The 13,338-nt window shown below is 40.6% G+C and overlaps 1 protein-coding gene across 1 annotated transcript; it reads right to left on the bottom strand.

Annotated features, from left to right (window-relative positions):
• Nucleotides 1-5,480: 5,480 nt before the first annotated feature.
• On the bottom strand, nt 5,481-9,282 carry LOC104415884 (probable cysteine desulfurase). The gene is made up of 5 exons (XM_010027278.3): nt 8,870-9,282; nt 7,539-8,040; nt 7,189-7,390; nt 6,594-7,073; nt 5,481-6,410 (listed from the first exon to the last, which is right to left on the bottom strand). Exons 1-5 carry the CDS (start codon nt 9,219-9,221, stop codon nt 6,009-6,011), a joined length of 1,938 nt encoding a protein of 645 aa, XP_010025580.3. The 5' UTR covers nt 9,222-9,282; the 3' UTR covers nt 5,481-6,008.
• Nucleotides 9,283-13,338: the final 4,056 nt, after the last annotated feature.

Here is a 13,338-nt window from a genome sequence, read left to right as displayed (position 1 = left end):
TTACTCTTTCCATCCCTCTAGTTTTCTGTCCACCCTTGCTATGATCTAATCTAACATCTGTTTTTTTAGTTTGGCCCCAATCAGATGGTATTCCTAAGTATTTTCCATTTTTTTCTAAGATAGGAACCCTCATTTCAGATGCAATATTTCTTTTCAAATCCTGTGGACAGCTTGCCCCGAAAAATACCCCAGATTTGTTAAGATTGATTGATTGACCAAAAGCAAAACAATAGCAATTCAGTATATTGGCAAGGTTATGAGCTTCCCTAATTGTTCAATCCAAGAAGAAAATGGCATCATCCCCAAAGAATAGGTGTGATAAGACAGGGCAGTGAGGATTTAGTTTGATACATTTTAAGCTTCCTTCCATAACAGCATTATGCACCATGTGGGAGAGAACATTGGCCAAAATTATGAAAAGATAAGGTGAGAGAGGATCCCCTTGTCTAATACCTCTAGTTGGAGTGAAAGATTCCCCTGCTTCACCATTAATTAGGACACGAAATTGAGTTGAGGAGATACAAAATCTGACCATATTCACCCATTTATTGCTGAAACCCATCTTCTTCATACAATCACATAGAAAGTTCCACTCAACTCTATCGTACGCTTTCTGCATATCTAGCTTTAGCACAGCTTGGAATTTTCTACGTCTCTTTCTAACCAGTAGCTGATGTAAGACTTCTTGAATTATAAAAATATTGTCTTGTATTTGCTGGCCACCGATGAATGCACTTTGTTTTGGGGAGATAATGAGTAGGAGCCAAGGTTTAAGTCTATTCGTCATGACTTTTGCAATAACTTTGTAGCTAAAGTTGCACAAGCTGATTGGTCTATTATGCTCTCGGGATTTGCCACTTTGGGGATAAGTGTTATAAGGGTCTCATTTAGTTCTGGATCAAAGGTACCTTCTTTGAAGAAAGAGTCCACAAGTTTGAATATGTCTTCATGAATGATATGCCACTAACTTTGATAGAAAAGACCACTCAAACCGTCTGGTCCAGGGGCTTTAGTTGCCCCCATTTGAAAAACGGTTTGCTGCACCTCCTCCTTAGTAATTTGTTCTGTTAACATCTCATTCATTTCCTCAGAAACAACAAGTGGACACTACTCTAAGACTGGCTGATAGTAGCGGGACCCCACAGATTTATACAGATCTTTATAATAACCCGTGATGTGTTGTTTGATGATTTGAGGCTCTCGACTCCATACATTCTCTTCAATACTTAGCATGTTGATTTTGTTCCTTTGTCTCCTCTGAATTGTTGTTGCATGAAATAATTTAGTGTTTTGATCACCCCACTTTAACCAATTAATTTTGGATCTAATGCCCCAATACATTTCTTCTTGACGCCACAATGTACTAATTTTCTCAATCATGGTATTATATTCTTCTCCCATATCTGTCTGGCTTGCCCTATTCATAATATGAGTAAGCCGGTTTGTAAGTTGATCAATTTGTTTGGATGCATTTTTAAAAGATCTCCGGCTCCATTTTCTCAAGTCTTGGGTCACCTTTTTTGTCTTCCTAACCAAATTTCCTTGCTGCCCATTCTTTGCATTCCAAGCCTTGTCCACTAAATTTGCTCATTTAGGATGATCTAACCAGTAAGTCTCAAATCTGAATAATCTCTGTTTTTTAGGTTCAAGTGAACAAGTGAATTTAAGCAAAGTAGAAGAGGGCCATGATCAGATCCTATGGCTGGATATGCAAAAGCTTCGGCATTAGGAAATAGAAGCCTCCATTCTAGGTTACAAAGTACTCGATCAAGCCATTTTTTGACTAAATCATCTCCTTCCCTGTTATTTGTCCATGTGAATGCACACCCTTACTTTCAATGTCTATTAGAGAGCACGAATCGACAAATTCCCGAAATGCCATCATTCGGAATCTTTCCGCTTGTCTTCAACCCACCTTCTTCCAATGATATAACACTTCATTGAAATCTCCTATACAAAGCCAAGGTGATGTTGTAGTTCCATTTCTAGCTCGAAGTAGGTTGCAAAGAGAAACTCTCTCTTGGAAATTAGTAGACGCATGTAGGAAAGATATCTTCATTTTAAAACATTTCCAATATATGTGCATGAAAGATCAATCACCTCTTGGCGACTATGCTCAATCGTAATTTGCATCGACTCATCCCAAAATAATACCAAACCTCCCGCTATTCCAATAGGATTAATAAAAACATAGAAGAAAACTTAGGACTTCTTTTGATATTTTCCACCACTTGGTATTGATTCTTTGTTTCCATAAGAAAAACCAGATTAGGTCTCTCGTGAGCCACTAAGGCTCGTAGATGCTGGACTGTCAAGGGAGAGCCTAAGCCTTGACAGTTCCAGATTTTGCTGTCCCTTTGGTGGCTTATTAGGGCTAGCCACCAAAGCCCCTGCTGATTCGCCTTCCCACATTTGAATTGGTGTATCTAGGAGTTTGTCCATATCAACAAGGGTCATCAGAGAACCCTTTTCTCATAAGGAGCAAAGCATTTTAATTTTTTGGATGTTTGTTTCTTTGTGCCAGATTTTGTTGTCCCCTGGATCCCCACCCTTGCATCATGAAGTAGATCCTCCCTTGGCTGTTCTGAGAACTGCTGTATTCTTTTTCCTTTTTTCCGTATAGCAAGTTCTACTGAAACTGACAATTCTGGTGTTAGCTGTGTTGTAGGGTGATAAAGCACAATGGCTTGACTGCCATCAATAGAAGTTTTCATGTTCGATTCATCACTAGAAAGGATAATAGGGGTCTCGGAGACCATATCATCTTATGCTAAGGTAAAATCTATCTCTCCATAAAAGGTATTCCAGCAAGGGCTGAGATCTTTCACCTTTGCTTTCAACCAAGAGCCATAGCGTCCTAGTTTATCCTGAGGAATTCTGGATTCTTCATATGGAAAGGTCGGGCAATAGTTGGCATAGTGACCTATATAACCACATGAATAGCAATAGTGTGGTAGTCTCTCATATTTAAAGTCAATCCACCAATTTCGATCACCCACATGAATCATTGTTCCCGTTTTAAGGGGATGAAGCAAATTCAGCCTCACTCTTGCTTTACCTGTTTTGCGAGAACCATTATTTCTAGCATCAATTCTAACTTCCTCTACCTCTCCCATTTTTTTAGCAATCATTCGAATACAATCCTCCAACATTGCGGCTCGTGGAAGCCCCATCAGATGCACCCAAAAAGAGCAATATGTAAATTCATAGCAGTGTTTAGGAATGGTAGGGTCTCCTTCCTGTAAAACTAACAGATTGCTTGCAAACGACCAAGGGCTTGTTTGTAGTATTCTTTTCTGTTCTTCCTCCAATTTAAATATGAAAACAAAGAGACCCGAATCTATCACCTCACATATGACTTCTTCTAACTTCCAAGCCCTTTTCATTGTAGCCCAAAATGCTTGAAAATTAACATTTGGTTTCGAAAATAATTTTCCAATGCTTGAAAATTAACATTTGGTTTTGAAAATAATTTTCCATATAACAGATACTCATAAGCCTGTTTGTCTACCTTAGGAATGTGGGCATTCAGTTCCGTGATATCATCCGTAGCCCATAGATCTCCCATCCGTTTACAAAGGGCCAGCAATTGGAGATGGTTTTCTTGGTTGCCCTCCATGGCTGAATCGAGTTTTACCAAAATGGAAGAAGATTTCAATGAGGAGATTGGGTTGACGGAGATGGTTAGGGGTTTGGTTTGGAGGATGGGTTTGGTTGGGAATGAAGGGAGCTCTGTAGGTGGCAGAAAATACTTGCTAGTGTAGCTGGAACAACCAAGTTAGGGTTTCAGAAATCGATTTGCTCATTTTAGGGTTCAAGGAGAGAAACAGGGTTATGATTAATTAGGTGGAGAGACTATATCAACAGCCATTGTCACACGAATAAGGACTGCAAGTCGGGAAGTAAGACGGAGGAGCTATCACTGGAAGGGATAGAGGAGAACTCACCTTTAGCGAGAGAGTAAGCCACCGACGGGCAGAGAGAACCGTTTCCCCGTTGGGTGAGCACATAGGAGGTATTTTAAATAAAAAAAAAACTCAAGGTGATTTTACAGCGTTAAAAGCTTGTGCAGTGGTCAACCTTGTTTCAGAGGCGATTTCTATCGTTGCTTGGATAAAATCAATAGAATATGCTAATTACTAATTGCAAGGTTCCTCTTTCATTGTCAATTTGTCACTATGATTCACATGGTGAGAGTGCTCATGAGGCCTGATCAATCTTTACAAGTGCTCTCACGTTGTTGGCATTAGCTTGTACATAGAAGTTGATATCGGCAAGTGCTCTTGTTAACCACGCTAAAACGCTCTGCATGTAAGCGCTAGGATTGAAGAGGGAAATAATTGATGATGGTGGAGTGGAGAGAATTTTCTCACGATTCATGAGCAAGTCATTTTGACTTGGTACATATATCTATAGGTGCCCGTAACAATCAGCTTGGCTATTATCTTCAGATGACTCTTGGTGTCACACCCCAAACCATAAAAATAAAAATAAAAATGAGAGATGACATGGACATCTTTCTACTTGAATGACACAGCCTCAAACCACCAAATCCAACTCCCAAAAGTTCCTATCGATATCTCTCTTGCTCTATAGACCACTAACTGAGAATTCGAAAAGATTTGGATGTGTGTGTGTATATATATATTATACTAATAAATAAAAACTCATTTAAATCATCATCACAATTCGAACATCAATGATCAAGTACATTGATTAATCTAATTCATAACAATGTCAATGGTCCATTTTATTGATCCATCTTATATCAAGACACACGTTAATAATTCATCCATCGACTAATCTATCTTTTCTGTAATATCAAATTAAAATTCCCCCTTGGCAAGGTTTCCACCTAGGAAGTCAGTGGCTTGGCTCAAAATGATATCATAAATCCAGTATACATATTCACATATCCCTCAATAGGCTCACAACAATATTAAGTATAAACAACCATCTTTCTGTAGTAGAAATCCAATTCAGAAATTAATATCATAAACCAAGTAAATAACTTTTCGCAATATAGCCATCTGTCATTTCTCAAATCATTTATAAACCTTTCATAAACCAATAGCAAAGCAATCACGCGCACACACACATTATTTCACAATACCTTGTATAACATGCTTTCAAAACATTCATAAACAACTAAAGATTAGTAAACGGCTTTTATTAATAACAATGCCTTTTATAATTCATAATAGATATAATTCGTAGCATTTTCAGAATAAGATTTTTACAAATTCAAAGAAGATATAGTACACTCACCTCAGAATGCCCATGAGGAAATAACAAATGTTACTTGAATCGTCAAATTCATGATCCTATCAAGTAACCAAGAAACGACGTCAAATTTGAGTAAAACGATACTTCAACGACCAATTGGCTAAACTAAACTTAAATGCTAACAAAATGACTCATACGTGACAAAAAACTACTGCCTTGAGGCGATTTTTAAGTCGTTGGCAATGCGAAACTCGAACACAAAATCTTAAAATTCTCACTTTGACAGAACCTTTGCGCCAAAATGACTCCCATCAAACCCGTGGCTCCACAACGCCATAATCCACTATTCCCATGAAATTACATAGCTCGACAATTCAAAAATCAAACTCTATGGCTCTATTTTTACATAAATCCGAATTTAAGCCCTAACTTCGAAAACTAATATGATTGAAAGAACAAGGGGTGCGAGCACTTGTTGAACATTGTGATACAAAATTGACTTGGCTTGGCGAGGTCCCTGTGGCGTGTGCGCGCAAAACCTCCTCTCTTTTTCCTTCCTCCTTTCTTTTCCCTTTATAAGCTAAAGCATCCACTCAACCTTTTTCTTTTGACTTTTCAACGCTTTATTTTTCTTTATTTCTTTATTTTTGCTTTTCTACCTTTGACTTTTCAAAAACCCATATCTTACACTTGGTGACAAAGTACTTGAAGTTGCATAGTCTATTCGTATATACTTTGGACAAAACTTGTGTTCAACTGAATTTGTTTTTTCAAATCTTCTTCTAGATGCGGAAGTACAGTAGCTCTGGATCAATTTCTACCTGAAGCCTGCGCGGGGAGGGAAATTTGGGGAGGAGACTAGCAATATGTTTTGCACTCTCCCAATATGACGTATACCTGGCAGTGAGGCTCTCTTGTTTAGCATCTCCATTGGGATCTTCACCAGCCTGGTTGTCATTTAAGATAAAAAATTTGCCCTTTCTTTCTTTCCCTACAGTCTCCACGAATGCCTTCTTTTTGAAGGTCCAGTTTCCAGTTTTCAGGTTAAAATGGTAGAGTGGTAGGAATCTCTGGCCATAACAGGCTACAAACTCCAGTGCAGCAATAATGTACTTGAACTCCTCCTCCGAAAGGTAGTAGGGAAAGCTGACTCTGGTCCATCCAGGCTTCACCCCAGCAAATCCCTGTTATAAAGGTAAACTCACAGAAGATCAGTGAAATGCTTGACCTTATATGTCTCTAAGACATCATCGCACTGGTTGAGGGGTAGTGCCTAATAGACCCTTCCCTTGTATGGCTTTTACGGTTTGAAAACCTTCAAGGTCTTACATGTCTCTGTCTTACAGGAAAGAAAACAAGTGTCTTACCTTTTGAATGGCACGTCTAAATGCATGGGACTGAGCTTCACTGATGCCAAGTAGGGCATGACCATATGGACCGGCACAAGCGCACCCGCCTCTCGCTTGAATGCCAAAGAGGTCATTGAGGAGAGTGGCGACAAAAGGTCCGTGGAGAGGCTTGTCTCTTTCGTTCCCCGTTTCTCCCCACAGGTAAAGCCCTCTCTCTCTTCCTTTCTTATGACAATTTGGTGGTGAATTATTTGTTGAGTATATCAGGAAAGACAATATAGCCTCTCTCTTAGCTGCTTTGTTCCCGAGAATCTTTATGTTCTGGTTTTTGGAGAGCCTTTCGATTGCTTCTTTAATGTACCTGTGCTCCAGTTTCTCAATTACTTCATATCCCACGTAATCTTTCAACCAAAATGCCAATGCTGCTCTTGTGATCTGAATAATCTGTGGAGTCCCAGCATTCTCTCTTTCTTCAATGTCTTCCACGTATAAGGTATCCTGTTAGGCAAGTAAAATTGATAAGTCACCAACTGATGAAAATCTGAATGCTTTGATGGTAATTGCTTTAGCTTTTGAATTTGCTCTATCGTTTGCAAAAGATCAATGCTTTTACCTTTTCATCGAAACCATTCACATAATCAACAGTTCCTCCTCCACAGGTTGATGGGGGAGATGATCCGAGCCGATAGAGAGCCTTGCTCATGAGCAGGATTCCTGGAGACCCTGGTCCCCCAAGGAACTTGTGCACACTCAGGAAGATAGCATCATAACCGTCCACTTTCCCCGATCTCATGTCTATTTCCACATAAGGTGCACTGCTCAAAATTAAGCAATTCAAGGCCAGTCAGATTAGTCGCTTCATTATGTTACCATGGAATTATATAGTCTTGAACTATATTCTCAGTAAATGCAAATGCAGAGTTCTCCAACTGAGTCAGAAAATGCAGGAAAATGAAGGCTCACCTAGCTGCAAAATCAAAGCAAGCAAAGGCACCAAATTGGTGGAGCAGCTTCGCGACAGCTCTTGTGTCGGTACAAATCCCGGTGACATTACTGCAAGCAGAGAAAGAACCCAGAATTGGCCTGTTTGCATCTCGATAAGACTCGAGCTTTTGCTTTAAATCTTCCATGTCTATCGACCCATCTTCATCTAGTCCGATCTCTATGACCTCCGCTAGACTTTGCCTCCATGAGAGAAGGTTTGAGTGGTGCTCATAAGGTCCGACTAGGACCACCCATCTCTCTTCGCTTGGCATGCACTTAATCATCCTGTCTCTTAGGATCGATGGCACTGCAACGCCCATGACTTCTTGGAGTCGCTTGATCGACCCAGTGCATCCTGATCCGCAGAACAAGATCGCGTCCTCGGGTCCACCTCCTAAGCACCGTTTGATGTAGCTCGAGGCCTCGTGCACCGTCTTGGTGGTCTGGCGACCCACGTGGCTATCAGACGTGTGTGAGTTACCTATATGCACATCCGTAAAAGGACCATTCAATACAGTGGTTTCATCTAATATACGATATACGATAGACGCTAAAGATGTTTGGCATAATATTAATATTGTACATAACGTATAATATAGGATTTTGACTATTATATTATTAAAAGGTTAGAGATAAAAGTGAAATGACGATAAATTTGAGTCGGGCACGCACTTGTATACGCCATGGAGAGTGATGTGGCCTTTATCAACCTAACCTCTAGAGCAGGAGGCATTCAATACTAAATGAAACTCAAACGTTCGATTTTAAAAAATTTTAAAGTAAAAAATGAAAGGCATCGATGATATATCATGGCATATGATCTTGCCTATATATATATCCGGTCTTCATCATGGAAAATCTACACCAGAGGTTTTGATTCGCTCATGCAATTGATTTAATATAGATCTTTCCCTATCACGGCTGCAGCACGACGTTGAGTACGTAAGTGATTGAATCGTAGCTGCAAGGAACATATAATAACATGGAAAGTGCGAAACGCAAAAAATAATTGACCGTCACAGACGCAAAAATTAATATTATTGTATAGTCCGATTGTCGACGTAGGAAACATGGACCAGAAACGTGAAAAGCTAAGTGTATTCATGCTGAGGCTAACAACTATAAGATAACGAGCTCTTTACAGACCCATCTGGTACATTAGTCTACACGCAACGAATTTACTAAAGAAGGCGGATCTATTCAGGCGTTGACCTACTGCGGATTAACTTCAACTGCAGATGAATGGTGTTTTGGGCCGTCGGTGGACGAAACTAAGAAGAAAAAGGTCATAGACGCTCAGACGCGCGTACCGTAAAACGGAAGGATGTTGTCGACGATGAAGTCCTCAACGTAGCGGACGCAGCGGCCTGAGGCGGTGCTGTCAGCATTCGTGAGCCGCCGCCTGCCGAACGGGGAGTCGAACTCGGCATCCCCACCGATGATCTGAGAGCGGAGCCACACAAGCTTCTTCTCCGCGCCGCTGCCATCCGGTGCCGGTACTCCCGCTCCGAGCCTCCGGAAAGATGCCGAGTGCTTGCGTAGATCATTCCTCGACGATGGGGATGGTGGCGATGCACTCCCCTTGCCATTTCTTGGGTTGACGTGCTTGGTCATGATTGTGAGATGGGATTGCCTTATCAAGCCAGGCTGGTCTAGCTCCATCGTCTGGTGAAGAAGGAATCAAGAAGAGATCAATGCCTTCTCTTTCATTCGGGGGACGAGGGCTTTTTGAAGGGTATGAGGAGAAATGATGAATGATTCCGGGGGCTTAAATAAGATGGTTTTGGCGTGAGAAAGTCAAAGATGGAAGATGTTTTCTCATAGAATTAATTAATTTCAGCTTACTTTCCCTTTTCATTAAAGTAATTCATTGGTAGGATTCTGCTGGCCGCCATGACGCTGTGGTTTTGCGGCTTTAGATCAGAACGCCAATTGGCTCTCTGACCACACACACAGACTTTGAATTCACAACGCGCGTCTCTTTCTCCCTAGACATTCCTCACTAATCAATCCCTTTGTCCCTCCATTCCGACATCTACCACAACACATTTGTTGGTGGCCTCGCGGCTTGTGAAAGAGAGCATACGAAAACAAATTCTTGATCTTGAAAGTATCTCAATCTATGCCACAAAAGATAATTAATCTCAGACGTGAATCCCATGGGATGTGATGATGGTTTAGATTCATTATGCTTCATGTGGTAAGTTCACCGAATGATTTATCCTTCCCTAATTCTACTATATGCACATTAATTCAGCGAAAAATGAATATTTTCTACCTACGAAATAAATACATGAATAATACGACGCATTGTCTCAATGATGAATATTTTCCGTCTCGATTATAAAAAGTATTCAATTTGCGTCAAGTTTGATTGTGTTCAAGAAAATAATTTATGTTTGTTTGCATTTAGTTGGGAAAATTACAAAAAAAAAATTAAATTATTATATACATGTTGATTTATTCCTAATTTTTAACTAGAGGGAATTCGTCCTTTTAGCTATGAAAATTGATGTCGGTGCCAAATGTCCGCAACTTTTGCCACGCTGTAGCGACAAATTTAATAAATGAGGATTTATCTATTATCCCAATTGTTGAGTGCGCCTTTTTTAAATATTATCCCTCTGTTCCAACTCTCGATGCCTGGTATCAAAAAAACCACGGGGCTCACGGATTCCGACGATTCATCTTCTGCCTTCTGCTGCTTCTGATTGGTGCATTGATGTCAGTTCGAATAAATCATTTCGCACGCGGTCTTGCAATAAATCATTTCCCACGCGGTCTTGCCCCTTGCCCCATACCATTTGCTCAATTCCACGTCGATCGCACTTTTTCACACTATTTTTTGCTTCTTTTATTTTATTTTTTTCTTTTTACTTTCTTAGAGATCGGGAGAGGGAGGAGGAGGAAGACTCCCCCCCCGGGGTTGGGTTCGCCGCAATCGCTGTTCTTCCTTCGAAACAATAGCATAGCTCATAGTTCTTTTTAATCCGTATCGTCTTATCGAGAGAACTCAAATGTAGCATCAATGTATGTTCTTCCATCTTCTTTGTCATGAGAAAGTTGAGAAAATTATCCTAAAAAAATCCTAAAGTTATTGTACATGCCGATTCAATCATAAATTTTTTGACTTGGCCAATTTAATTCTAATCTTTTTGAAAATTTGTCAATATAGTCCATCCGATCAATTTTGATAAAAAAAATTGCTGACATAGACACCGGGTATTTCATGTGGTACGATCGGCACTAGCACAGACAATTTTTGCAATTTTTTTTTATACATATGCTTTTCTTTTTCTTTTTTTCATTCTCAAAGGCTGACTAGTGAGGAGTGACCTCGTCGGCCTCACCAACTTCAGGCGAGGTTCACCATCTCTAGGATCGAGCGAAGCAAGCCTTGCCCAAGACAATTTTTACGATTTTTTTATACATATGCTTTTCTTTATTTTTTTCATTCTCAAAGGCCGACCAGTGAGGAGTGACCTCATTGACCTCACCAACTTCAGGCGAGGTTCACCATCTCTAGGATCTAGCAAAGCAAGCCTTGCCCAAGGCTGCCGAGGTCGCCCCTCCCCAGATCAGGCAAGGTCAAGCCTTGCCTGAAACTAGTAAGGCTGGCCCACCTCTCATAGGTGTCACTCTAGGTTAGCAAGGTTGCCCCTCGCTAGATTCCAATGAGGGTGACCTCGCCTAAGGCCGATTAGGGTGACCCTCACTAGCCTTGCCAGCCTTCGCTAAGGCCTAACAACTAGCAGAGGAAGATGGAACAAAATGAAAGAAAAGAAAAATATAATAAAAAATTACAAAAATTACTCAAGTCAATACCGCCGTCTCAATATTTGTTGTGCCACATAAGATGGTCGATATTCACATCAGTAATTTTGAATCAAAATCGATTAGATAGAATATATTAGCAAAATGTTAAAAAGAATTAGGACTCAATTGACCAAATTAAAGGTTTAGAATTGAATTGACACATGTGTAATAGATTTTGGAATTTATGTAATGTTTTCAGAGAAAATTTGTGTGGATGAGGTGGATAGGATAAACTAATCTTTATGTTAGAAACTGGCATAAATTATTCATATGTGTGCCAACGATGGAAAGTGAAAAAAATAAATAAACAAACAAACAAAGTTCGAGTTGGGTTATTATAGGAAATAATAAGTATTGTCAGTTGTCAAATTTCTTGAATCTGTTAAATTTATGTAGAAATGATATCTTTGGTATCTACTTGTAGATTTTCCTACTTTCTAGGATCTTTAATGGTTGTGCAACTACTCATCTTTTTAGGAAGGTGCATCTTTGTCGAAGGGCTGATTTGAGAGAAATGAACAAAAGCCTTAGAAACTATAGCTCCAAAGCAAAAAGTTACGAAAGGTACCGCTTTTCATTGAGAGGCCAAGATGACGCAGTCTATGGGGGGCCCAAAAGGTATAATCATGACATTTTAGGAATCATAAATTCCCAGTTCTACAAAGGCCCTCGCTCAGTCGTTCCGATGTAGTTTGCTACAAAGGCCAAATGTTCACTTTGCAGGTTCACAATGGTTCAATACTTCAAGCTCTTCATAGGGGTGCTCTCATTTCATTTCGCTAGAAAGCATTTGAGACTTCCTAGTTAGTGATGAATGCACTACCTAGGCCGAAGTCATTATCCTAGACGCAACTGGGAAACTGATATGACAAATATGATGCAAGTTCATGATCAGATGATTTATTGCTCTTTTCTCCATGTACTATGCTAAGGGCCTATTTGTTTTTACTCCAAATAGTGTTTGATTATGTTCTTTTGTTCACCGAAAAAAAAAAAAAAAAAAAAAGAACAGAAATCTGTTTGGTAAAATTTTGTTCATAGGAGCAAAAATCTATTTTTTTGTTTTTAGGAATAGATTTGGAACAAAATCAAGAAGTAGAAAAAAGTAGTTTCTTGTTCTCGGAACAATTCCTAGAATTAGTTCATATTTGTTTTCTCTCCTTCTCTTCCCATTTCTTCTTCTTCCCTTTGATTGGTCACCGGCCTCAGCTATGGCTGGTGACCTTGCCGGAGTGTCATCGGCCCCTGGTGACGCCAAGCCTCACCGTGGTTGGGCGAGGTCGACCATGCCTAGATTCGGCGAGGCCAAGCTCGCCCAGCCACCGGCGAGGCTTGGCCTCGCACAGTTGGCGTGAGGCTTGGCCTCGTTAGGCTAGGGCGAGGCCGACCTTGCGCTGCTTGAGCGAGGTCGACCCTCACCGGTGGCCAGGCAACCCTCGCCTGTGGGTCGCTTGGCCATCGACGAGGTTCGTCCTAGCCTAGATTTGGCGAGGCCGAGGCTCGCCCTGGCCAGGCGAGCCTCCGATGACCTTGCCGGACCTCGCCCTGGCGTGGCAAGGCTCTGGTGAGCTCACCGAACCTTGCCCAGCCGGTCGCCGGTCACCGTCGTGGCTGGGAATGCCTTTCTCCTTTAGCATGGCCTTGCCATATCCATGACAGTTCTATTCTTCCTCTCCGTTACTCTATTTTGCTATGGAATGTAGCCGACGATCAGTTGATGATGAATACCTTTGTCTTTAAAGAACTTATTGAACTCCCTTGAGTTGTATTTTGTGCCTCTGTCACTTCTCAAGACTTTGATTCAATAGCCAATTTGATTCTTGACGTGGATCTTGAATTTCTTGAATATAGAGAAAACCTCTAATCTTTCTAGAAGAAAGTAAAGCCATGTCATTCTAGTGTGGTCATCTATAAAGAGAATGTAGTATCTATTTTGACTAGGTATTAAGAACCTCATTGGACC

Source organism: Eucalyptus grandis, chromosome 8, assembly GCF_016545825.1.
Source record: "Eucalyptus grandis isolate ANBG69807.140 chromosome 8, ASM1654582v1, whole genome shotgun sequence".
Lineage (NCBI taxonomy): Eukaryota > Viridiplantae > Streptophyta > Magnoliopsida > Myrtales > Myrtaceae > Eucalyptus > Eucalyptus grandis.
Note: the sequence above shows the minus strand (reverse complement) of the source record. Positions and strands in the feature narration are given on the sequence as shown.

What these genes read in the sequence shown, in the direction of transcription:
- LOC104415884 (XM_010027278.3), bottom strand. Translation starts at nt 9,221, where the DNA reads ATGGAGCTAGACCAGCCTGGCTTGATAAGGCAATCCCATCTCACAATC. An exon ending in TGCTTTGATTTTGCAGCTAG is followed by an intron (nt 7,391 to 7,538) that starts GTGAGCCTTCAT and finishes AATTTTGAGCAG; the next exon opens with TGCACCTTATGTGGAAATAG. An exon ending in TGAATGGTTTCGATGAAAAG is followed by an intron (nt 7,074 to 7,188) that starts GTAAAAGCATTG and finishes CTTGCCTAACAG; the next exon opens with GATACCTTATACGTGGAAGA.